The sequence below is a fragment of the Oncorhynchus masou genome, chromosome 22 (assembly GCF_036934945.1).
Source record: "Oncorhynchus masou masou isolate Uvic2021 chromosome 22, UVic_Omas_1.1, whole genome shotgun sequence".
Lineage (NCBI taxonomy): Eukaryota > Metazoa > Chordata > Actinopteri > Salmoniformes > Salmonidae > Oncorhynchus > Oncorhynchus masou.
Window position 1 is genome coordinate 21038952 of NC_088233.1, and position 25628 is coordinate 21064579.

At 45.1% G+C, this 25628-nt stretch overlaps 1 protein-coding gene across 1 annotated transcript in view; it reads right to left on the reverse strand.

Annotated features, from left to right (window-relative positions):
- Positions 1-946: 946 nt before the first annotated feature.
- LOC135509166 (protein mono-ADP-ribosyltransferase PARP12-like) overlaps positions 947-25628 on the reverse strand; it is a 30524-nt gene continuing 5842 nt past the window's right edge. The window contains exons 2-12 of the mRNA XM_064929592.1: positions 19235-19370; positions 18796-19051; positions 18583-18711; positions 18373-18499; positions 18058-18226; positions 17840-17960; positions 17641-17737; positions 12174-12258; positions 11437-11567; positions 4584-4735; positions 947-4483 (exon numbers count right to left, since the gene is read on the reverse strand). Coding sequence (XP_064785664.1) covers positions 4227-4483; positions 4584-4735; positions 11437-11567; positions 12174-12258; positions 17641-17737; positions 17840-17960; positions 18058-18226; positions 18373-18499; positions 18583-18711; positions 18796-19051; positions 19235-19370 — 1660 coding nt within the window. The 3' untranslated portion in view covers positions 947-4226. The remainder of the gene's footprint in view (positions 4484-4583; positions 4736-11436; positions 11568-12173; positions 12259-17640; positions 17738-17839; positions 17961-18057; positions 18227-18372; positions 18500-18582; positions 18712-18795; positions 19052-19234; positions 19371-25628) is intronic.

A 25628-nucleotide genomic window follows, 5' to 3' on the forward strand; every position in this document is an offset into this window, starting at 1 on the left:
CTTATAACAAAAGAACAACATTCCTTGACATCTGTATAAATTCATGTTGATATCCATTGTTACTGAATAGTCACTGCAGGACTGCATTAAAGGGAAGGATCAATTCATAATATAATGTATATTAGAACATGCCCATTAACTATTAAAGGGATAGTTCACTCAAATTAAACAATTATAATATTGGTTTTCCTGTAAGTAGTCTATGGATAAGACCATCCATGCTTTAGTTTGGTTTACCTGTCCACTGTCTCCAAATGCTATGCAATTACCTTGTCCATAGACTTACAGGGTAAAGTCATCCGAATATTTGTCATTTGGATGGACTATCCCTTTAAGGATTTGTATTGTCTCTCCCAACAGCTCTATGGCTGGAAAGTGAATCTTTGCAAGCATCCTCGCAATTATCCATCATAACAGTGTAGGCATTGACTAAATGTTATAGGACCTCTACCTCACAGATTTCCAAATCTTTCATCTTTAAAATGAAGCTATGATTTACATGAAGGTAATACTAATAAGATCACGACTCGATGAGAGCGGAAAGCAATATCAGCTCACTCCATTTCTCATTTCCTCTTTAAGTTGAAAAGCTCTGATGTTACTGTGTATGATTACTTTAAGATTGACTGTATAGACTTTATACCAATGGGATGGTATTAATTGTGTTGATTTGGAGTGTTGCTCTGCAATTTGATGTTACATATTCATTAAATGTAAAATTAATAATCAAAATCAGTCAAAGATGTTATCAATATACATTCTGAAATATTCCATTTTAATTGAAAGGAATAATGATGACATGCTATGAAAGAGTAAACGCAATGGTGGACTAAATGCTGAAATGGAAAAAATCTCTCCCAATCATTCAGAATGTGTGTAAAATTTAATAGTTCATGTTTAATCTATTTAGCATCTGATTTCTTGAATATTGTCAATGAGGAAGAAACTGAGTAAAGAGACATTTTATTGCAGTGTAACAATTTAGATCATTGTAAAGATAAATATTAAGTTGATAGTGTACATAAGAAAAGAGCATAACAGGACTGTAACAAGAGGTATTCAGTACTCAGCTTAAGAAGTTGATATTTAACATTACTATAGACGTTTAAGTTTGTACAGTGTCAAAATTTAAAAAACATATCCACCTCAAGGAATAAGTTGTAGCTTTCACCTACATAAGAGAGATAAAACGTACAATGATGTCTCTGACGTAAGAATTTCCATGTGTACATTAATATCGAAGACCCGATGACCATTAAATCAAATAAAAACCTACCTATGCTCTTGCGATTACAGGGCCGTAGACCCTGGCACACATATACTGTGTGGGCATGGGTTCAAATCTGACCCACTGCCCTTCTGACTCACATCTCTCTCCTTCATTTCCTGTGTTCTCGCCATTGTACCATCAACCAATAAAATATGTAAGGAGTGGGACTGCCACACATTTAAAAAATGAAATATATAAAAAGAGCTCAATCCTCTGCAACCGTTGTGCCATGTTATGCATGACTTACTGAAAAGGAAAGTAAAACATCTTAGGGCTGGATCAATTCCAATCGCCGAAGTTCAGCGCTATAGCGTGATTTAAATGTAAAAGGTCATTTCCGATTAAGCCGGCATATTCAGCGTTTACTGTGAATGCAAATCAAATTTCATTGATCACATACACATGGTTAGCAGATGTTACTGCGAGTGTAGCGAAATGCTTGTGCTTCTAGGTTCGACAGTGCAGTAATATCTAACAATTCCACAACAACTACCTAATACACACAAATCTAAAGGGATGGAATAAGAATATATACACATACAAATATATGGATGAGCGATGACCGAGCGGCATAGGCAAGATGCAACAGATGGTATAAAATACAGTATATACACGAGTAATGCAAGATATGTAAACATTAAAGTGGCATTATTAATGACTAGTGATCCATTTATTAAAGAGGCCAATGATTTCAAGTCTGTATGTAGGCAGCAGCCTCTGTGATAATGATGGCTGTTTAACAGTCTGATGGACCAGCTTTGATGCACCTATACTGACCTTGCCTTCTGGATAGTAGTGGGGTGAACAGGCAGTGGCAAAGGTGATTGTTGTCCTTGGTCTTTTTTGCCTTCCTGTGACATCGGGTGCTGTAGGTGTCCTGAAGGGCAGGTAGTTTGCCCCCGGTGATGCGTGATGCTCCACCCTCTGGAGAGTCCTGTGATTGTGGGCGGTGCAGTTGCCATACAAGGTGGTGGTGATACAGCCCAACAGGATGCTCTCAATTGTACATCTGTACAAGTTTGTGAGGGTTTTAGGTGACAAGCCAAATTTATTCAGCCTCCTGAAGTTGAAGAGGCGCTGTTGCGCCTTCTTCACCACACTGTCTGTGTGGGTGGACCATTTCAGTTTGTCAGTGATGAGTACGCAGAGGAACTTAAAATGTTCCACTTTCTACACTGCTGTCCCGTTGATGTGGATAGGGGGTGCTCCCTCTGCTGTTTCCTGAAATCCATGATCATCTACTTTGTTATGTTGACATTGAGTGAGAGGTTGCTTTACTGACACCACACTCCAAGTGCCCTCACGTCCTCCCTGTAGGCTGTGTCGTATTTGTTGGTAATCAAGCCCACTACTGTCGTGTCGTCTGCAAACTTGATTGAGTTGGAGGCGAGCAGTCATGGGTGAACAGGGAGTACAGGAGGGGGCTGAGCCTTCTGGGTACAGGAACAATGGTGGCCATCTTGAAGCATGTGGGGACAGCAGACTGGTATAGGGAGAGATTGAATATGTCCGTAAACATATCAGCAAGCTGGTCTCCACATGCCCTGAGGACGCGGCTAGGGATGCCGTCTGGGCTGGCAGCCTTGCAAGGGTTAACACGTTTAAATGTCTTACTCACATCAGCCACGGAGAAGGAGAGGGTGGGCCCGCAGTCCTTGGTAGCGGGCCGTGTCGGTGGCATGGTATCATCCTAAAAGCGGGCAAAGGTGTTTAGTTTGTTTGGGAGCAAGACGGTGTCCATGACGTGACTGGTTTTCTTTTTGTAGTCCGTGATTGCCTGTAGACCCTGTCACATACATCTCGTGTCTGAGCCATTGAATTGCGACTGCACTTTGTCCCTATACCGACATTTTGCTTGTTTGATTACCTTGCGGAGGAAATAACTACACTGTTTGTAATCTGCCACAGTCCCAGTCATCTTTTCATGGTTAACTGGGATGTTAGTTTTGCGCAAATGCCACCATCTAACCACGGATTTCTGGTAGGGTAGGTTTTAATGGTCACAGTGGGTACAACATGTACTTCCTTATAAACTCACTCACCGAATAAATGTATATTATTCTGAGGCTGCACCGAACATTACCCAGTCCACGTGATCAAAACATTCTTGAAGCGTGGATTCCTGAGTGGTCAGACCAAGGTTGAATAGTTCTCGTCACGGGTACATCTTGTTTGAGTTTCTGCCTATAAGACGGGAGGAGCACAATGGAGTCATGTTCAGATTTGCCAAAGGGAGGGCCTTGTATGCATTGCGGAAGTTAGAGTAGCAGTGACCAAGTGTATTGCCCGCACGAGTGCTACAATCAATATGCTGATAGAATTTAGGTAGCCTTGTTCTCATTTGCTTTTTTAAAATCCCCAGCTACAATAAATGCAGCCTCAGGATATATGGTTTTAAGTTTGCATATAGTCCAGTGAAGTTCCTTGAGGGCCGTTGTGGTATCAGCTTGAGGGAGGATATACACGACTGTGGGTGGTGTGCAAGCCTTAACGTCTGACCAGGAGGCCGCTCAGTCTACCTCTTCTGCGGCAATGTTATTTTGGGTCGGTCTCTGGGATCAGATCAAATGCCCTAGGTGGTGGTGCGAACAAAGGATCCGCTTCGGGAAAGTCGTATTCCTGGTTGTAATGTTGGTAAGTTGACGTCGCTCTGATATCCAATAGTTCTTCCCGGCTGTATGTAGTAAGACTTAAGATTTCCTGGGGTAACAATGTAAGAAATAATACATAAAAAGATACAGACTAGAAGCGACTGTGAGCGTGGGAACATTGCCTTTAAATTTCAATCATGCTATAGCACTGAACTGGCGAAATGGATTAAAAGAGCCCAAAATAATAAAAGAAATACCCCAGAAATAACATAAATACAGTAGGTAGAGCATGTGAGGACTGCTAGCAAGTCACAAAATATCAGTTGTCTTCAGTGGAAGACATTGGTATGGACCCCTGTGGATTTTTAGGAGTACTCAATTAGGTATTCAGGATAAATCTGCTGTTTCTCAAACACAACAAAAATGGATGGGTTGTTTTCTGAGTCGACACAACTGTCGTAGAGGACCTTGCTGGTGCTTTTCGTAGGTGGACGACGGTATGTCCGACACCCATTGGTGAACTCTCCAACCAAGACCAGAACCACAAACATAATCTTCTTACTACTGCTCTGAGATCTTATGTACGCGTTAGAGTATAAGGCATCTCTAGCAAAGTAGCTCCCTGTAAAATAACAACAACAGCATGTTAGAGACAAATGTTTCAAAAGTCTAGCAGAAACATTTTATTTTATGTGACTTGATATAGCAATAGAGAGATTCACCTAGGCCATAAAGTGTTCCATTGACACCGCAGGTCCTCCAGTCAAAGTTCTGTTCACAGATGACATCTATGATAGAGTGATCTGTGCCGTGGAACAATTCTCTCTCATCAACCGGTTTCCCGCCATTCTTCTTCATCATCTGTTCCTTCTGCCTAACCACAAGCACACAAAACAATACATTAAAAGGGATAGTTCAGCAATTTTACATATTAAGATATTTGTATCCTTACCTTGAATGCAATCTATGGACAAGGAGTGGCTGCAATCCATACATTTGGTTTTGTTCAAACTAGCCACTGCAAACATGCTTATACAGTAAAACCTCAAAGATATGAACCTCAAAAGTTGCAGACTGACCGGTCAAGGAACAGGAAATATCAAACATTAATTAAATTTAGCAAGTTTGACATGTCATGCCTAAATATCCTCTTAGCCCTTTACACTGGTTGGAATTGGCCTATATGGATAGGGCTAAATTTAAATGTGTCTTACAGAAGAAATATGAAAAGCATATGTATACCCATGGTAGTGATTTAAAGACAACAGTTTGGAGTTGATGGGAAGATTATTAAATCAAAAGGTCAAGACACAACAGGGTGGCAGGTAGCCTCGAGGTTAGCATGTTGGGCCAGTAAACAAAAAAGTTGCTGATTTGATTATCGGAGAAAACAAAATAAACATCTATAGCTGTGCCCTTGAGCAAGGCACTTAACCCTAATTTCTCCAGGGGAGCTGTACAATGGTGACCCTGGCCATGAACCCACTCCCTGCGGGTGTCTCAGGGGGAGTTTGGATATGTAAAAATAAAAACACTTCTGTGTAACAGATTAGCACCCCCCCACCCCCCCCACCCACCCAAATTATTATTGTCAGTTCCAAAGACTGAAACACAAACATTACACTGGATTTTACATTTGGTGTACTTTTCGCTGCAAATAGTCTGCATTCATTACTTTAACATAATATTATTCCTGGGAAATGTGGGGTAAGTGCAAAATAGGACAAAAAAATGACAACAGTTTGAGTGAGGACTAACTGGTGTCTCCAAGTGGCCTCACACACACACCTCTCCAAAATGTGCACAGTTCCTAAGTCATTTCAATAAACTTTAATGTCTCAAAGAAGAGTCTTCAACCATAAGGTGTTTGAGCTCTCCTAGCTGTGACGCTGAGGAACTACGGCAAGTAGTTTGTAGTCGTTTTCCTTGGAATTACAACCCTGCATCCCAGCCATTACACAATTACTGTTGTGAAGAAAATTAGCATTCTGTTCAGAACAATGCAGGGTATGACGTCTTGTCATCTTGTAACTGTACATCAAACATGGTGATCATAAATATTGACTGTATATGTCATCAGTTTAATGACTTGGAAATGTGAAGTGCACATTAATGGACTCACAGGTGTTTGATTTGATTTTATAACAAAGCCATATTTATTATAAATCCTCTATCTCATCTTTCAAAATACAATTTACAGCATTTCCCCTCAATCAAATACAAAATGTGCAAAAGTTGCCCAATCAGAGTGGCTCTCAGTCAAAACCCGTACAACGCAGAGCATGAGCAGTGTCCAATTTGGCTGGAGCACAGAGTTCCAGCCCCCTCGCCCGCTCCAATTTTGTTCCAATAGCACTCACTTCATTAGCTCAGGGCATGCCCGCCCCAGCATAGCCCCTTTCTTTAGCTACTGTCATGGAGTTTCAAATATTTCATAAAGAAACTGATAAAACATTCAGGTGCAAAATCAAGGTGACTTACAAAGATGAGGACCAAGAGAGGGAGTGTAGTGATGTTGTGTCCACAACTAAAGAACCACTGTGGAATCTGAAAAGACACGCATTCCAAAAGCATGATGGTGTACTTATTACGTGCACATACTAACATGAACAGAATGAAGTAGGTAGCTAGCTACGTGTCATTGTAGCAAAGTATTTAGAAACCAAAACAAATCTACTCTTAAAAGTTGTTTATTTTCATAGATTTTGTCCCAATAGGCCTGCTGACATATTACCTCTCAAGGAGCTTTCCGTTTTGATAGGGTTATGTTGCCTAAAAATATTTAGACCTACCAACAACATCAAAAAAGCTATGCATCCCTGCCCAACATGGCAAGAGTAGCCCGAAGGGTGTTTAGCATCCCTAGTGGCTCTGCAAGGGTGGAGAGGGTATTCTCAAGTCAAAGCAAATGTTATTGCTCACATACACACATTTAGCAGATGTTATCCTGGGTGTAGAGAAATGCTTCGGTTCCTAGCTCCAACAGTGCAGTACTGTCTAGAAATTCAAATCTAAAAGTAAAATAATTAAATAAATATACATATATGAATATTAGGACGAGCAATGTCGGAGTGGCATTGACTAAAATACAGTATTTACACAGTTGTGTTAAAAAGTTTTGAGAATGACACAAATATTAATTTCACAAAGTCTGCTGCCTCAATGTCTTATTTTTGTCAGATGTTACTACGGAATACTGAAGTATAATTACAAGCATTTCATAAGTGTCAAAGGCTTTCATTGACAATTACATGAAGTTGATGCAAAGAGTCAATATTTGCATTGTTGACCCTTCTTTTTCAAGATCTCTGCAATCCGCCCTGGCATGCTGTCAATTAACTTCTGGGCCTGACTGATGGCAGCCCATTCTTGCATAATCAATGCTTGAAATTTGTGGGTTTTTGTTTGTCCACCCGCCTCTTGAGGATTGACCACAAGTTCTCAATGGGATTAAGGTCTGGGGAGTGTCCTGGCCATGGACCCAAAATATCAATGTTTTGTTCCCTGAGCCCCTTAGTTATCACTTTTGCCTTATGGCAAGGTGCTTCATCATGCTGGGAAAAGCATTGTTCGTCACCAAACTGTTCCTGGAAGGTTGGGAGAAGTTGCTCTCGGAGGATGTGTTGGTACCATTCTTTATTCATGGCTGTGTTCTAGGCAAAGTTGTGAGTGAGCCCACCCCTTGGCTGAGAAGCAACCCCACACATGAATGGTCTCAGGATGCTTTACTGTTGGCATGACACAGGACTGATGGTAGAGCTCACCTTGTCTTCTCCGGACAAGCTTTTTTCCGGATGCCCCAAACAATCGGAAAGGGGATTCATCAGATAAAATGACTTAACCCCGGTCCTCAGCAGTCCAATCCCTGTACCTTTTGCAGAATATCAGTCTGTCCCTGATGTTTTTCCTGGAGAGAAGTGGCTTCTTTGCTGCCCTTCTTGACACCAGGCCATCCTCCAAAATTCTTTGCCTCACTGTGCGTGCAGATTACACTTAAACCTGCCTGCTGCCATTCTTGAGCAAGCTCTCTACTGGTGGTGCCCGATCCCGCAGCTGAATCAACTTTAGAAGACGTCCTGGCGCTTGCTGAACTTTCTTGGGTGCCCTGAAGCCTTCTTCACAAAAATTGAACCGCTCTCCTTGAAGTTCTTGATGATCCGATAAATGGTTGATTTAGGTGCAATCTTACTAGCAGCAATATCCTTGCCTGTGAAGCCCTTTTTGTGCAAAGCAATGATGACGCCACGTGTTTCCTTGCAGGTAACCATGGTTGACATAGGAAAAACAATGATTCCAAGCACCGCCCTCCTTTTGAAGCTTCCAGCCTGTTATTTGAACTCAATCAGCATGACAGAGTGATCTACAGCTTTGTCCTCGTCAACACTCACACCTGTGTTAACGAGAGAATCACTGACATGATATCAGCTGGTCCTTTTGTGGCAGGTCTGAAATGCAGTGGAAATGTTTTTTGGGGATTCAGTCATTTGCTTGGCAAAGTGGGACTTTGCAATTAATTGCAATTCATCTGATCACTCTTCATAACATTCTGGAGTATATGCAAATTGCCATCATACAAACTGAGGCAGCAGACTGAAAATTAATATTTGTGTCATTCTCAAAACTTTTGGCCACGACTGTACATATGAGATGAGTAAAGTAGTATGTAACCATTATTAAAGTGGCCAGTGATTCAATGTCTAAGTATATAGGGCAGCAGCCTCTAAGGTGCAGGGTTGAGTAACTGGGTGGTAGCCGGCAAGTGATGGCTATTTAACAGTCTGGTGGCCTTGAGAGAGAAGCTGTTTTTCAGTTTCTCGGTCCCAGCTTTGATGATGTCGGATGCTATAGGAGTCCTGGAGGGCAGGCAACCGCTGATGCGTTGGGCAGACCGCACCAGCCTCTGGAGAGCCTTGTGGTTGAGGGCGGTGCAGTTGCCATACCAGGTGGTGATACGGCCCAATAGGATGCTCTCATTTGTGCATCTGTAAAAGTTTGAGGGTCTTAGGGGCCTAGCCGAATTTCTTCAGCCTCCTGAGGTTGAAGAGGCGCTGTTGTGCTTTCTTCACCACACTGTCTGTTGTGAGTGGACCATTTCAGATCATCAGTGATGTGTACGTAGAGGAACTTGAAGCTTTCCACCTTTACTGCGGTCCCGTCGATGTGGATAGGGACGTGCTCCCTCTGCTGTTGTTGAGGGAGAGGTTATTTTCCTGGCACCACTCCGCTAGGTCCCTCACCTCCTCCCTGTAGGCTGTTTCGTTGTTGTGGTAATCAGGCCTACCACTGTTGTGTCGTCTGCAAACTTCATGATTGAGTTGGAGGAGTGTGTGGCCACGCAGTCATGGGTGAACAGGGAGTACAGGAGGGGACAGAGTGGAAAGCCTTGGCCAGGTCGATGAAAACGGCTGCATAGTACTGTCTTTTAACTATGGCGGATATGATATCGCTTAGGACCTTGAGCATGGTTGATGTGCACCCATGACCAGCTCGGAAACCAGATTGCATAGCGGAGAAGGTACGGTGGGATTCGAAATGGTCGGTGATCTGTTTGTTAACTTGGCTATCGAAGACTTTAGAAAGGCAGGGCAGGATGGATATACAGTTGGAGTCATTAAAACTTGTTTTTCAACCACTCCACAAATTTCTTGTTAACAAAATAGTTTTGGCAAGTCGGTTAGGACATCTACTTTGTGCATGACAAGTAATTTTTAGCCATCACTAGCGGGCCGGGGCTAGCAGATGGGTCTTCGGTGTCATTGCAACGGAAAAGCCTGTTGAAACCACATCAGACAATTACGTCGGCAGACCTGTCGTGATGGATCAACGGGGCTCCGTGTCGGCAATAAAAGGTCCAGGTGAATTGGCAAGAGGTATTGAAGCCCACGAATTAACAGGTATACCTCTTCGGCTAGCCGGGAGATGGGCCTAGCTCAAGGCTAACTGGTGTTTGCTTCAGGACAGAGGTGTTAGCCAGCGGTGGCCAATCGGTTGCAGCTAGCTAGCTGTGTTGATCCGGTGTAATGGCCCAGAGCTTGCGGCAGGAATCCGGTGATGTGGTGGAGAAAAGCAGTTTGATATGCTCTGGGTTGATATCGCGCTGTGCAGACTGGCAGGTATTGACCAAGCTAAAGCTTGCTGGTGACCGAGCTAAAAGGTGAAGACCGCTAGCCGTGGCTAACAGCTATCTAGTTAGCTGACAAGCTTCTGATGGAGGTTCCAGTTATAACGTATAAAAATATCAGAGCCGTACCACATTGGGTGAGGCGGGTTGCAGGAAAGCATATTTTGAATGTAGGTGGAAAGTGAGATTAAAATATATACAGAAAAAAACCCAGATGAGACCAACTATTTACATGACTAGACAAACACACGTCCGACTGCTACGCCATCTTGGATTAATTGAAATAGGCTAATAAATAATAATTATATAGAGTAAATAAATCATTAGACCTATTTAGAGTGCTTATATGCTGTTTAATACGACATGTAGCCTAAATAAAATGATGAGCGCTTCTTACTGTCACCTGTTTATTAAAATACTTTTAATTCAAATCATATGGTTTAATTTCAATACTTCAAAACCAAATACTGTAGTATGTCCAGGTAGTCAAAAACAGATGGGTGTTGGTTAAAATGTGATTTTAATGAATGGAGTGAATCTGGATCAGCAGTTTATTTTCTGTGAGTGAGGAACAGTGTTTAGCAGAGGGGTTTGAAAGGACATGGAGTACTGGCGCAGCGCTCTGTGAGAGGAGTGGGGTTTCCGACTGCTCAACTCCGCTCACATGCTCTGGTACAGCGCAGATCCAGCACTCTGACATGTATAGCATGTTACTGTACAGCCACTGCGTTCCGATTTAGGAATTTATCAGTGCCCAAATCTATAATTTTCAACCCGTATACGGGTACAAGTGTTAAGGGCTACATGGATTGTGTTACTCAATAAATTTGGTGTAAAATTATCTTGCAATGATTTGGGCATGACATTTTTAAAATGCTAAACAGGGAAGATATACTTTTTTAGTACAAAAATACAAATATTAATGTCTCCAGTTGCTAGTGAAAACCAAAGTGTAGATTGCAGTCACTCCTTGTCCGGGTATGTACTGAATTTGCATCGGGGACGATGTAAGGAAACAAATATCATTATGTAAATATGCTAATGTTTCATGTACCAAACCACTTCAAGAGTCGATGCCAACTTACAATACAGAACTCTGCAAGCCAAGGTCACCATTGTTACTGTTATACTACAGAAACCCATTTGTGGTCTCAAGAAGGCAGGATGTCTCAAGGATGCTAAACTAGCTACAGTATGACTAGCTGCTATCCACAACCCACTCAGAAGAAAACCTGTTGAAAGCCCCACAGATGTCAAAATGTTTGTATCTATTCTATTTTTTGCACAGATCTCAGGACCTCTGCTTCACAAAAACACAGAACTACCCCTCTGAAGCTTTCCAACTCATCACGCTATTGAAAATGGCCTTCAACGGCACAAGGCTGAGGAGTGAGTCTCAGAAGATCTACTAGACACCAGTTTTTCAACTGAATACAGCAGTCTACAAAACATACCACTGGTATACCCTCCAGAGTGAGGGGTTCTGGATCCGTTTGATGCTGTGGATGGTGCTGCTGGCCATGGTATTTTTGAATAGCTTCTCCAACTTTTGGTACTCTTCTATCTGGCTTGAGAGTGGAACCAGCTGAAGGAAACCACAGATTACTTTATTAAGTGAGATGTCTCTATGGGAAATATTCCACACTTATATTAATATCACTAATATGGAAAATCTATATCGATATCAGTTGCAGTTTTTCAATTCGATATTGATATAAAGCATTGCAACTGTGTGAATGTTACATTTTCTTTTCACTTCCACAGTTTTGTGAAGTCCAGACAACGGCTTGCTAATTGCCCATTAGGCCAGGTGCAAATGTTCTGGGGGCTTAACCTACCCAACCAGTTTGAATAAAATGGTAAGCCCATTGATGGCCCATCAGTTGGCAATTAAGTATGCTAAATTGAGAGGCAGAGAGAGGTTTTTGTGCCTGCAGGAACAGTCATGTATGCTATTTTACTTAATGGTGTAGGATAACATAAAGGATAAACCGATATCCCTTGCTCAATTCGATATCATATTGCATTATCGATATTGGTGCCCACCATTATAATAGTGTCAAAGCAAATCAAATGGTATATGTCAGGTGTCGAAAACCACAGTTTCAGACTACAGTGAAATGCTTGTGTGCTCACGTGTGTTTCATTTAAACTCAACTAAATTAAACAGTACAGTATCACTACATAGTACCTTGTAGTCTGTGTCGTCAGACAAGACTCCTTTGTCCCAGTGTGGAGGGACAGTCACAGAGGAGCTGGAGCTCTCCTTAGACTCACTAACACAGAGACAAAAGAAGAAACAGGAAATTCAACAGGGAAGTTCCAATAGATAAGGGTTGGCTTCTAGTTTGAATGATTCAGACACAGATATCCAATAGGCCTTCCTGAATGCTCAGTATTATTTGTCCAACTACTTCATTTGGCTAGGGGTAGGACTGGGAGATGTGAAATTTGGAGAGTGGCACACTTCACATTACTGTCATGTCTTGTTATGTCTGTTCCTGTCCTTTCTCTTCACTCTGTCTCTCTCTGCTGGTCTTTTTAGGTTACCTTCTCTGTCTCTCATTCTTCAGCTGTTCTACATCTCCCCTAACTAGCTCATTCACTCCTTCCCACCTGTTCTCTCTTCCCCTCTGATTAGGTCTCTATTTCTCTCTCTGTTCCTGCTACTTTCAGTGTCTGATTCTTGTTTGTGTTTTTGATGCCAGAAGCAAGCTGTCGTCCCGTTTGCTTCCACCTTGTCCTATCCTGTCGGAGTCTGCCTGGCAGGTGCATCCTGCATTATTCTAACGTTCTTTTTGTTCCATTGACTACGTTGGAAGAGGATTTATGCCATTCCTGTTTTTCATTAAAGAACTCTGTTTTCTGTTAAAACCGCTTTTGGGTCTTCACTCAAGTACATAACAGAAGAATCAGACCAAGAATGGACCCAGCGGCTCCGGACCCTTTTCACTCCGCCGTCGAGATCCAGGGAGCGATGCTAGGCAGACACGAGGAGGAATTGTCTGCTGCTCGACATGCCGTTGAGACCCTGGCCGTCCAAGTCTCCGACCTCACAAGACAGGTTCACCAACTCCACCTCGATCCACCGCCCACTTCCAGGGTTTCCGAGTCTCCGGAGCCCAGGATCAACAACCCGCCGTGTTACTCTGGGGAGCCCACTGAGTGCCGCTCATTCCTCACTCAGTGTGATGTGGTGTTCTCTCTCCAGCCCAACACTTACTCCAGGAGCGCAGCCCGCACGCCTACGTCATTTCTCTCCTTACCGGACGGGCGCGTGAGTGGGGCACGGCAATCTGGGAGGCGAGGGCTGAGTGTATTAACCAGTATCAGGACTTTAAGGAGGAGATGATACGGGTTTTTGACCGTTCTGTTTTTGGCGAGGAGGCTTCCAGGGCCCTGTCTTCCCTATGTCAGGGGAATAGATCCATAACGGATTATTCTATTGAGTTTCGCACTCTCGCTGCCTCTAGTGACTGGAACGAGCCGGCTTTGCTCGCTCGTTTTCTGGAGGGTCTCCTCGTCGAGGTTAAGGATGAGATCCTCTCCCGGGAGGTTCCTTCCTGTCTGGACTCCTTAATAGCTCTCGCTATTCGCATAGAGCGACGGTTTGATCTTCGTCGCCGAGCTCGTGGAAAGGAGCTCGCGTTCTCCGTTGCTCCCCTCTCCACATCACTGCCACCTGCCGCATCACTGCCACCCTCCTCCGCCGGCTCGGATGCTGAGCCTATGCAGCTGGGGGGTATCCGCATCTCGGCCAAGGAGAAGGAACGGAGAATCACCAATCGCCTCTGTCTCTACTGCGGCTCCGCTGGTCATTTTGTCACCTCATGTCCAGTAAAAGCCAGAGCTCATCAGTAAAAGGAGGGCTACTGGTGAGCGCAACTACTCAGGCCTCTCCTTCTGGATCACGCACTACCTTTCCGGTCCATCTCCGCTGGCCCGGTTCATCTGCTTCCTGCAGTGCCTTGATAGACTCTGGGGCGGAGGGCTGTTTTATGGACGAGACCTGGGCTCGGGAACATGACATTCCTCTCAGACAGTTAGGGGAGCCCACGGCCTTGTTCGCTTTAGATGGTAGTTCTCTCCCCAAGATTCAGCGTGAGACGCTGCCTTTAACCCTCACTGTCTCTGGTAATCATAGCGAAACCATTTCTTTTTTAATTTTTCGTTCACCTTTTACACCTGTTGTTTTGGGTCATCCCTGGCTAGTGCGCCATAACCCTTCTATTAATTGGTCTAGTAATACTATCCTATTCTGGAATGTTTCTTGTCATGTGACCTGTTTAATGTCTGCTATCCCTCCTGTTTCCTCTGTCTCTACTTCACAGGAGGAGCCTGGCGATTTGACAGGGGTGCCGGAGGAGTATCACTATCTGCGCACGGTGTTCAGTCGTTCCAAGGCCACTTCTCTCCCTCCACACCGGTCGTATGACTGTAGTATTGATCTCCTTCCGGGAACTACTCCCCCCCGGGGTAGATTATACTCTCTGTCGGCTCCCGAACGTAAGGCTCTCGAGGATTATTTGTCGGTTTCGCTCAACGCCGGTACCATAGTCTCCTCCTCCTCTCCCCGCCGGAGCGGGGTTTTTTTTTGTTCAGAAGAAGGACGGGTCCCTGCGCCCATGCGTGGATTATCGAGGGCTGAATGACATAACAGTTAAGAATCGTTATCCGCTTCCTCTTATGTCTTCAGCCTTCGAGATCCTGCAGGGAGCCAGGTTTTTCACCAAATTGGACCTTCGTAACGCCTACCATCTCGTGCGCATCAGGGAGGGGGACGAGTGGAAGACGGCGTTTAACACTCCGTTAGGGCACTTTGAATACCGGGTTCTTCCTTTCGGCCTCGTTAACGCTCCAGCTGTCTTTCAGGCACTAGTTAATGACGTCCTGAGAGACATGCTGAACATTTTTGTTTTCGTTTACATGGACGATATCCTGATTTTTTCTCCGTCTCTCTCGATTCATGTTCAGCACGTGCGACGCGTCCTCCAGCGCCTTTTGGAGAACTGTCTTTATGTGAAGGCTGAGAAGTGCATTTTTCATGCCGCCTCTGTCCCTTTTCTCGGTTCCGTTATTTCCGCTGAGGGCATTAAGATGGATCCCGCTAAGGTCCAGGCTGTCATTGATTGGCCCGTTCCTAAGTCACGCGTCGAGCTGCAGCGCTTTCTGGGCTTCGCTAATTTCTATCGTCGTTTCATCCGTAATTTCGGTCAGGTGGCAGCTCCCCTCACAGCCCTTACTTCTGTTAAGACGTGCTTTAAGTGGTCCGTTTCCGCCCAGGGAGCTTTTGATCTTCTTAAGAATCGTTTTACATCCGCTCCTATTCTTGTTACACCTGACATCTCTAGACAGTTTGTTGTTGAGGTTGACGCGTCAGAGGTGGGCGTGGGAGCCATTCTTTCTCAGCGCTCTCTCTCTGACGGCAAGGTCCATCCTTGCGCGTTTTTCTCTCATCGCTTATCGCCGTCAGAACGTAACTATGATGTTGGTAATCGCGAACTGCTCGCCATCCGCTTAGCCCTAGGCGAATGGCGACAGTGGTTGGAGGGGGCGACCGTTCCTTTTGTCGTTTGGACTGACCATAGGAACCTTGAGTACATCCGTTCAGCCAAACGACTTAATGCGCGTCAGGCTCGTTGGGCTCTGTTTTTCGCTCGTTTCGAGTTTGTTATTTCTTATCGTCCGGGCTCAAAAACACCAAGCCTGATGCTTTATCTCGTCTCTTCAGTTCTTCTGAGGTCTCCACCGACCCCGAGGGGATTCTCCTGACGGGCGTGTTGTCGGGTTGACTGTCTGGGGAATTGAGAGGCAGGTAAAGCAAGCACTCGCTCACACTCCGTCGCCGCGAGCTTGTCCTAGGAACCTTCTGTTCGTTCCCGTTCCTACTCGTCCGGCCGTTCTTCAGTGGGCCCACTCTGCCAAGTTAGCCGGCCACCCCGGCGTTCGGGGTACGCTCGCTTCCATTCGCCAGCGTTTCTGGTGGCCCACTCGGGAACGTGACGCGCGTCGATTTGTCGCCGCTTGTTCGGTCTGCGCGCAGACTAAATCTGGGAACTCTCCTCCTGCCGGCCGTCTCAGACCGCTTCCCATTCCCTCTCGACCGTGGTCTCACATCGCTTTAGATTTTATCACCGGACTGCCTTCATCAGCGGGGAAGACAGTTATTCTTACGGTTGTCGATAGATTCTCTAAGGCGGCTCATTTCATTCCTCTCGATAAGCTCCCTTCTGCTAAGGAGACGGCTCAGATCATTATCGAGAATGTTTTCCGAATTCATGGCCTTCCGTCTGACGTCGTTTCCGACAGAGGCCCGCAGTTCACGTCTCAATTTTGGAGGGAGTTTTGCCGTTTGATTGGGGCTTCCGTCAGTCTCTCGTCCGGCTTTCATCCCCAGTCTAACGGTCAAGCCGAACGGGCCAATCAGACTGTTGGTCGCATTTTACGCAGTCTTTCTTTTCGTAACCCTGCGTCTTGGTCAGAACAGCTCCCCTGGGCAGAGTACGCCCACAACTCGCTTCCCTCGTCTGCTACCGGTCTATCCCCTTTTCAGAGTAGCCTCGGGTACCAGCCTCCGCTGTTCTCATCTCAGCTCGCCGAGTCCTGCGTCCCCTCCGCTCAGGCTTTTGTCCAGCGTTGCGAGCGCACCTGGAAGGGGGTCAGGTCGGCACTTTGCCGTAACAGGGCGCAGACTGTGAGGGCCGCTAATAAGCGTAGGACCAAGAGTCCTAGATATTGTTGCGGTCAGAGAGTATGGCTCTCCACTCAGAACCTTCCCCTTAAGACAGCTTCTCGCAAGTTGGCCCCGCGGTTCATTGGTCCGTTCCGTATTTCTCAGGTCATTAATCCTGTCGCAGTGCGACTTCTTCTCCCGCGCTATCTTCGTCGCGTTCACCCGGTCTTCCATGTCTCCTGTGTTAAGCCCGTTCTTCGCGCCCCGCTCGTCCCTCCCCCCATCCTTGTCGAGGGCGCACCCATCTACAGGGTTCGTAAGATTTTGGACATGCGCCCTCGGGGCCGTGGTCATCAGTACCTAGTGGATTGGGAGGGGTACGGTCCTGAGGAGAGGAGTTGGGTTCCCTCTCGGGACGTGCTGGACCGTTCGCTGATCGATGATTTCCTCCGTTGCCGCCAGGTTTCCTCCTCGAGTGCGCCAGGAGGCGCTCGGTGAGTGGGGGGGGTACTGTCATGTCTTGTTATGTCTGTTCCTGTCCTTTCTCTTCACTCTGTCTCTCTCTGCTGGTCTTTTTAGGTTACCTTCTCTGTCTCTCATTCTTCAGCTGTTCTACATCTCCCCTAACTAGCTCATTCACTCCTTCCCACCTGTTCTCTCTTCCCCTCTGATTAGGTCTCTATTTCTCTCTCTGTTCCTGCTACTTTCAGTGTCTGATTCTTGTTTGTGTTTTTGATGCCAGAAGCAAGCTGTCGTCCCGTTTGCTTCCACCTTGTCCTATCCTGTCGGAGTCTGCCTGGCAGGTGCATCCTGCATTATTCTAACGTTCTTTTTGTTCCATTGACTACGTTGGAAGAGGATTTATGCCATTCCTGTTTTTCATTAAAGAACTCTGTTTTCTGTTAAAACAGCTTTTGGGTCTTCACTCAAGTACATAACAATTACATTCATTACAGACATATAGTACAACCATGAAGGACAATACCTCTTCAGCTTGGCATTCACATCTTCCTTAGAGATAAAACAGGGCCTTCTACAAATTGCTCTTTTGGTTTTAAATCGAATATTCTGCTGATGCATCTCTGAAACAGAAACAATATTTATGATAACATTTTAACTGGTTGTTAGCCAACAAAGAGCTGATTAACTGCTGAATTACTATATATCTGTGCCAAGGGGTATACCTTTGAGACTGAGAATGTACTTCTGATCTCCAGATTCAAATGGAATCTCGCTGTCAGAGTCAGTTTGGTAAACAGTCTCCAGGGTCTGGGAATTGACAGAGGTCACATTCCCCTCACCACCCTGCACAGAATAAGACCACAGTTTAGGTCAACTTAAAGAGGATGGAGTAAAGTCACAATAAAAACCACATCCATGCATATTCAGTATTCAGACTGACCTCATGGCCATACTCTATCCACTGGCCACAGTCATGTCTCCAGTACCACAGCCATTCTGTTGTGAGGATGAAGTAAGGGGGTTTGGTGACGGATGAAACAGTGGACAGACGACGAACTGGAGGGCTTCCACATGTCATGGTGAGGAAGTTCACAGGCTTACTTCCTCCACTGAGGGCAACACAGATGAACAACAAAACAAGACCAGTTGTTTAAAAAAGGTAATATACTCTATCTAATAAAACGCTAACATATCTTAGATCTGGTATGACAGGTAACAAAAATCCACACCAAACCTAATATGATGACAACAGTACCTTGTGTCATTTTGTGGGTTACAGTAGGCCTTCTCAATCTCCTCTACATTGTCCAGGTCTCTCCAAGTCACTCCATCTAAGATCTGCCATTTGTAAGGCAGATGGTAGTGGACACGGACACATGTGTCTGACAACACAACCACAGAAACATGTAAACACACTACTGTAAACAGAAATGTTGATAATAATGTATGTTTAGGTTGATGTTACCTTTGAAGCTGCAGCGACTGCGGATGGAGAAGAGGCAGATTTCATTCCTGTCAGTCTCACTGGTGGAGCTGGAGGAGGGCTGATGTTTCTCAACTGGCTTCATGACTGGAGCAAGGGAGGGTGCTACAGCTAGACACAGGACAGACACTGTTACTAAAGCGCTGTTTGCATGGATTCTCTGTATTCCTGGATTCTACCTTGTCATTTCCTTACCAGCTGGATTTTCTTGGTGAGTGATGATGAACTTATTCTTGTAGATATTGTGGAGGATCTTGATGTTCTCTTGGCTGAATCCTCTGCTGTTTAGAATCTTCATTGCAGGGACATCAAACGTGTGGGCCCTCTTACAACCAGCACCAAACCTACAGTCACCCCGGAGGAAGTGCAGGCAGAGGTGGAGTTTTGTGCAGCTGCTTTTAAACTTGCAGAAGCCATGCTCACCAACGCGCTTGTTGTAATGGGAGCAGATCTGGAAGGAGTTGAAAGGAGATGGTCAAACATCCAGAGCGCATACTACATGCAATTAACACTTGGCTTACTCTTTTTCCATATCAGTTGGTGGCGGAGCTACAGTATTACCCCAGTGCTAACCTATCCAATCTTTTTAGATCAACTATACATTAATTTAAGGGTAATTTTGGGTGCCACCCACCTCAGGCATCAGGTAGGGGTCATTCTGCAGCAGAAGTTGGAACAGCTCTGCCTCCCCCAGGTCATGGTGACCCACCTCACTTATAATAGCTGCGTTGTGTGGGCAATCTAGACTGTGGGCCTTTTTGCACTTGTTCCTAGAATTTAAAGAGACATGCAAACAATGTTTGAGTACACAGACATAAGATGTGCAAATTAAACGAGGACAACAGAAGACAAGTTTATCAGGTCAACAAATGCTGAAGGCTGCTCAGCAAAAATATATGTTAGCTACTTTATCTATTTAATCAAATGTATTTATAAAGCCCTTTTTACATCAGCCAATGTCACAAAGTGCTATACAGAAACCCAGTCTAAAACCCCAAGCAGCAAGCAATGCAGATGTAGAAGCACAGTGGCTAGGAAAAACTCCCTAGAAAGGCAGGAACCTAGGAAGAAACCTAGAGAGGAACCAGGCTGTGAGGGGTGGCCAGTCCTCTTCTGGCTGTGCCGGGTAGAGATTATAAGAGTACATGGCCAAGATGTTCAAACGTTCATAGATGACTAGCAGGGTCAAATAATAATCAGTGGTTGTAGAGGGTGCACCTCAGGAGTATTCACTAACAAGTCTGATCAAAGCTTGTCTGATACTCATTTTGCGCGAGATATCCAATTAATGAGTTACAGGGCCAGTTACAACAGGTGTGTATTCATTACATCTTGCAATGGAAACCAAAAAAAAAAGGAGGCACCTACCTGAATTCAAAGGACTCTCGTTTTTATTGCAAAACGTTCTCTGTTTGGAGTAAAGATTTGTTGCAGAATATAAGGCAGAATCAGCATAATGAATACACTCCAGGTAGCTGGCCTGTGTTTGTGGTCAAAGTGTACACAAAAAGACACGTTTCTGGGTTGAATATTCCAGATAGGTTTCCAGCAAACAAACAATTCTCGGAAGTTATCAATACATTCTTGTACACTGCGTCACACCCTGCGTGTATGTGTGACGTTGGGAAATTAACACGGTATTCAGACGACATGAACGGGTTTGTATATCCAGCATGATTGGGTTAAGTATTCGATGACACTTACCTGGGAATGAACAGCTTCCCACTGGGCACAGAAGTCAATTCATTGTCTATTCCACGTTGGTTTAATGTAATTTCATTGAAATGATGTGGAAACAATGTTTATTCAATCAGTGTGGGTTAACTATATTTGCGCCTGTAATTCGCTCTGGAAAAAAATATTTCATTTTATTACACTTGACAGAACGCAACATTTTAGCTGGTCCCATCAGCGAACATGGCACACATTAGCCCTATGCTAACTCACTAGGTGGCAGTGATTATATCCTAGAACAAATTCTTCATCAGCTTATCAAATATCATAGACTTTATATCCACCAACGACTGGCATTTCTAAAAATTAGGTCAGCCTTGCCACTAAAGGGATATTATAAACCTACAAATTCAAGGTTTACTTTTGTACGTTGGTCTGTAACAAAATATGTGTCTATTTAATTGACACATCCTTGACTAGGATACTAGCTACTACTAACGTTTTCGAATGTGACAAAACCACACGTTTTTGTTTATTCGTTTCACACACATCCATATGCTTAAGGAACAAAATATCGTACATTGTAAAAAAAAAGAAAAAGACGTAGAGCCTTATGGATTTGTCAAATAGTAGTCATGTAAACTATCATCATAACTTCTAGGTGGCACACACTGCTAAAGCTGTTGACTTGAAATTGATAGTGCACTTAAAACCATGGGTTCGTGACCCCCTCATATTTATGCTGCAATAGTTTGTATCGGGGGGCTAGGGTCAGTCTGTTATATCTGGAGTATTTATCCGGTCTTATCCAGTGTCCTGTGTGAATGTAAGTTCTCTCCCTCTCTTTATGAGGGCCTGAGCCCTAGGACCATGCCTCACGGAACCCAAACTGTCTGTGCGCGTGCGCCATCGTGCATAAATGTATTTTGTCCCCCCACACCAAACGCGATCACGACACGCAGGTTAAAATATCAAAACAAACTCTGAACCAATTACATTAATTTGGGGACAGGTCGACAAATTCCTCTAGCAACGTCTTGGGAGTTAGTTGACGAAAGGTGGGAAAATGAGAGCGAATGAGAGCAAACATGAGAGCAAACAAAGTTACGGGTTTGAAAATAGCAGAAAAGATTAGAATGAGCCAGATTAGATTTAGCCACAAGATCATTAAAAATGACAAACTTCCCATCTAAAAATAAATCTTTGAAACAAACCAAACCTCTCTCACACCACAGAACAAAAGCCTGGGCGAGTTTGGAGGGTGCAAATAGGTGGTTGATACAGATAGGGCTTAGAAGAGAAGAGGCAGAAAGTCTAAAATGTTGACGAAATTGTCTCCCGATCGTCAAAGTAGAGAGCACAATGGGGACAAGGAAGGACAAGGACAGTGGGGCACAAGCAAGAGCAGAAAGGGACGATGATTGGCAGGGGCGCCAATCATCGTCCTCTAATGAGCACCAGTTGGTACCTGGAGCATTACACCAGACCATAATCTTTTGAATATTGGCTACCCAATAGTAAAGCAGTAAATTTGGAAGTGCCAATCCTCCATCTTGTCTCCTTCTTTGAAGTATTGCTCTACGTATCCTAGGTGATTTGCCTGCTCAGATAAAATGACTGACGAGCCAATACAACTTTGTAAAAAAATAATTTTGGCAGAAAGATCAGAAGACATTGAAAAAAGGTATAGAAACCTAGGTAAAATATTAATTTTAACAGATTGAATTCTGCAAGCTAATGAGAGAGGCAGACTATCCCAACAGTGTAAGTCTGCTTTAACGCATGTGGCTAGGCTTGCAAAGTGAGTTTTATGGAGGGTAGCCAGAGTGTGTGTTATATTCACACCCAAATAGGAAAAACCAGATGGCGACAGATGGATAGGCAGGGCTCCAAGGGGAATTTGCTTGGCATCAGGTTTGATAGGACAACAATGTTCAATTTGTAACCTGAAAAATGATCCAAACGTGTTTAAAATATGCATTATATTATCGACAGAGTTCACAGGGTTAGTGATATATAATATTAGATAATCTGCATACAGTGACACTATGCTCTTCACCAGCTCGGTGGATTCCACTGAATGATGGTGATCATTTTAAAGCCAAGGAAAGCGGCTCTATCACAAGAGCAAAAAGGAGCAGGGACATAGGACACCCTTGACGGGTCCCTCTGGAGCGGGGTAAATATGGCACGGGGGTGCCATCAGGGCCTGGAGCCTTGCCACTGTGCATTAACTTTAGACCCTTTGTTATTTCATCAAGATGCAGAGGGTTGTCCAGAACTTTACTTATGTCCATATCTGAAAAGTTGCCCATAGCTGTATTATCTGATGGGGGTTCGGATTTGTAGAGGTTAGAACATACGCCGGAACATACTCCTTAGTATGTTCCGGCGCCGACAGAGATGGCCGCCTTGCTTCGCGTTCCTAGGAAACTATGCAGTTTTTTGTTTTTTTTTACGTGTTATTTCTTACATTAGTACCCCAGGTCATCTTAGGTTTCATTACATACAGTCGAGAAGAACTACTGTATATAAGATCAGCGTCAACTCACCATCAGTACGACCAAGAATATGTTTTTCGCTACGCGGATCCTGTGTTCTGCCTTACAAACAGGACAACGGAATGGATCGCATGCAGCGACCCAACAAAACGACTCCAAAAAAGAGGGAAACGTGGCAGTCTTCTGGTCAGACTACGGAGACGGGCACATCGTGTCCCACTTCCTAGCATTCTTCTTGCCAATGTCCAGTCTCTTGACAACAAGGTTGATGAAATCCGAGCAAGGGTAGCATTCCAGAGGGACATCAGAGACTGTAACGTTCTGTGCTTCACGGAAACATGGCTCACTGGAGAGACGCTATCCGAAGCGGTGCAGCCAACGGGTTTCTCCACGCATCGCGCCGACAGAAACAAACACCTTTCTGGTAAGAAGAGGGGTGGGGGTGTATGCCTTATGGCTAACGAGGCATGGTGCGATGAAAGAAACATACAGGAACTCAAATCCTTCTGTTCACCTGATTTAGAATTCCTCACAATCAAATGTAGACCGCATTATCTACCAAGAGAATTCTCTTCGATTATAATCACAGCCGTATATATCCCCCCCCAAGCAGACGCATCGATGGCTCTGAACGAACTTTATTTAACTCTTTGCAAACTGGAAACCATTTATCCGGAGGCTGCATTCATTGCTGTTGGGGATTTTAACAAGGCTAATCTGAAAACAAGACTCCCTAAATTTTATCAGCATATCGATTGCACAACCAGGGGCGGAAAAACCTTGGATCACTGTTACTCTAACTTCCGCGACGCATATAAGGCCCTGCCCCGCCCCCCTTTCGGAAAAGCTGACCACGACTCCATTTTGCTGATACCTGCCTACAGACAAAAGCTAAAAAAAGAAGCTCCCACGCTGAGGTCTGTCCAACGCTGGTCCGACCAAGCTGACTCCACACTCCAAGACTGCTTCCATCACGTGGACTGGGACATGTTTCGTATTGCGTCAAATAGCAACATTGACGAATACGCTGATTCGGTGTGCGAGTTCATTAGAACGTGCGTTGAAGATGTCGTTCCCATAGCAACGATTAAAACATTCCCTAACCAGAAACCTTGGATTGATGGCAGCATTCGCGTGAAACTGAAAGCGCGAACCACTGCTTCCAATCAGGGCAAGGTATCTGGTAACATGACTGAATACAAACAATGCAGCTATTCCCTCCGTAAGGCTATCAAACAAGCTAAGCGTCAGTACAGAGACAAAGTAAAATCCCAATTCAACGGCTCAGACACAAGAGGCATGTGGCAGGGTCTACAGTCAATCACGGACTACAGGAAGAAATCCAGCCCAGTCAAGGACCAGGATGTCTTGCTCCCAGGCAGACTAAATAACTTTTTTGCCCGCTTTGAGGACAATACAGTGCCACTGACACTGCCTGCAACGGAAAAATGCGGTCTCTCCTTCACTGCAGCCGAGGTGAGTAAAACATTTAAACGTGTTAACCCTCGCAAGGCTGCAGGCCCAGACGGCATCCCCAGCCGCGCCCCTCAGAGCATGCGCAGACCAGCTGGCTGGTGTGTTTACGGACATATTCAATCAATCCCTATACCAGTCTGCTGTTCCCACATGCTTCAAGAGGGCCACCATTGTTCCTGTTCCCAAGAAAGCTAAGGTAACTGAGCTAAATGACTACCGCCCCGTAGCACTCACTTCCGTCATCATGAAGTACTTTGAGAGACTAGTCAAGGACCATATCACCTCCACCCTACCTGACACCCTAGACCCACTCCAATTTGCTTACCGCTCAAATAGGTCCACAGACGATGCAATCTCAACCACACTGCACACTGCCCTAACCCATCTGGACAAGAGGAATACCTATGTGAGAATGCTGTTCATCGACTACAGCTCGGCATTCAACACCATAGTACCCTCCAAGCTCGTCATCAAGCTATAGACCCTGGGTCTCGACGCCCTGTGCAACTGGGTACTGGACTTCCTGACGGGCCGCCCCCAGGTGGTGAGGGTAGGTAACAACATCTCCTCCCCGCTGATCCTCAACACTGGGGCCCCACAAGGGTGCGTTTTGAGCCGTCTCCTGTACTCCCTGTTCACCCACGACTGCGTGGCCACGCACGCCTCCAACTCAATCATCAAGTTTGCGGACGACACAACAGTGGTAGGCTTGATTACCAACAACGACGAGACGGCCTACAGGGAGGAGGTGAGGGCCCTCGGAGTGTGGTGTCAGGAAAATAACCTCACACTCAACGTCAACAAAACTAAGGAGATGATTGTGGACTTCAGGAAACAGCAGAGGGAACACCCCCCTATCCACATCGATGGAACAGTAGTGGAGAGAGTAGCAAGTTTTAAGTTCCTCGGCAGACACATCACAGACAAACTGAATTGGTCCACTCACACAGACAGCATCGTGAAGAAGGCGCAGCAGCGCCTCTTCAACCTCAGGAGGCTGAAGAAATTTGGCTTGTCACCAAAAGCACTCACAAACTTCTACAGATGCACAATCGAGAGCATCCTGGCGGGCTGTATCACCGCCTGGTACGGCAACTGCTCCGCCCTCAACCGTAAGGCTCTCCAGAGGGTAGTGAGGTCTGCACAACGCATCACCGGGGGCAAACTACCTGCCCTCCAGGACACCTACACCACCCGATGTTACAGGAAGGCCATAAAGATCATCAAGGACATCAACCACCCGAGCCACTGCCTGTTCACCCCGCTATCATCCAGAAGGCGAGGTCAGTACAGGTGCATCAAAGCTGGGACCGAGAGACTGAAAAACAGCTTCTATCTCAAGGCCATCAGACTGTTAAACAGCCACCACTAACATTG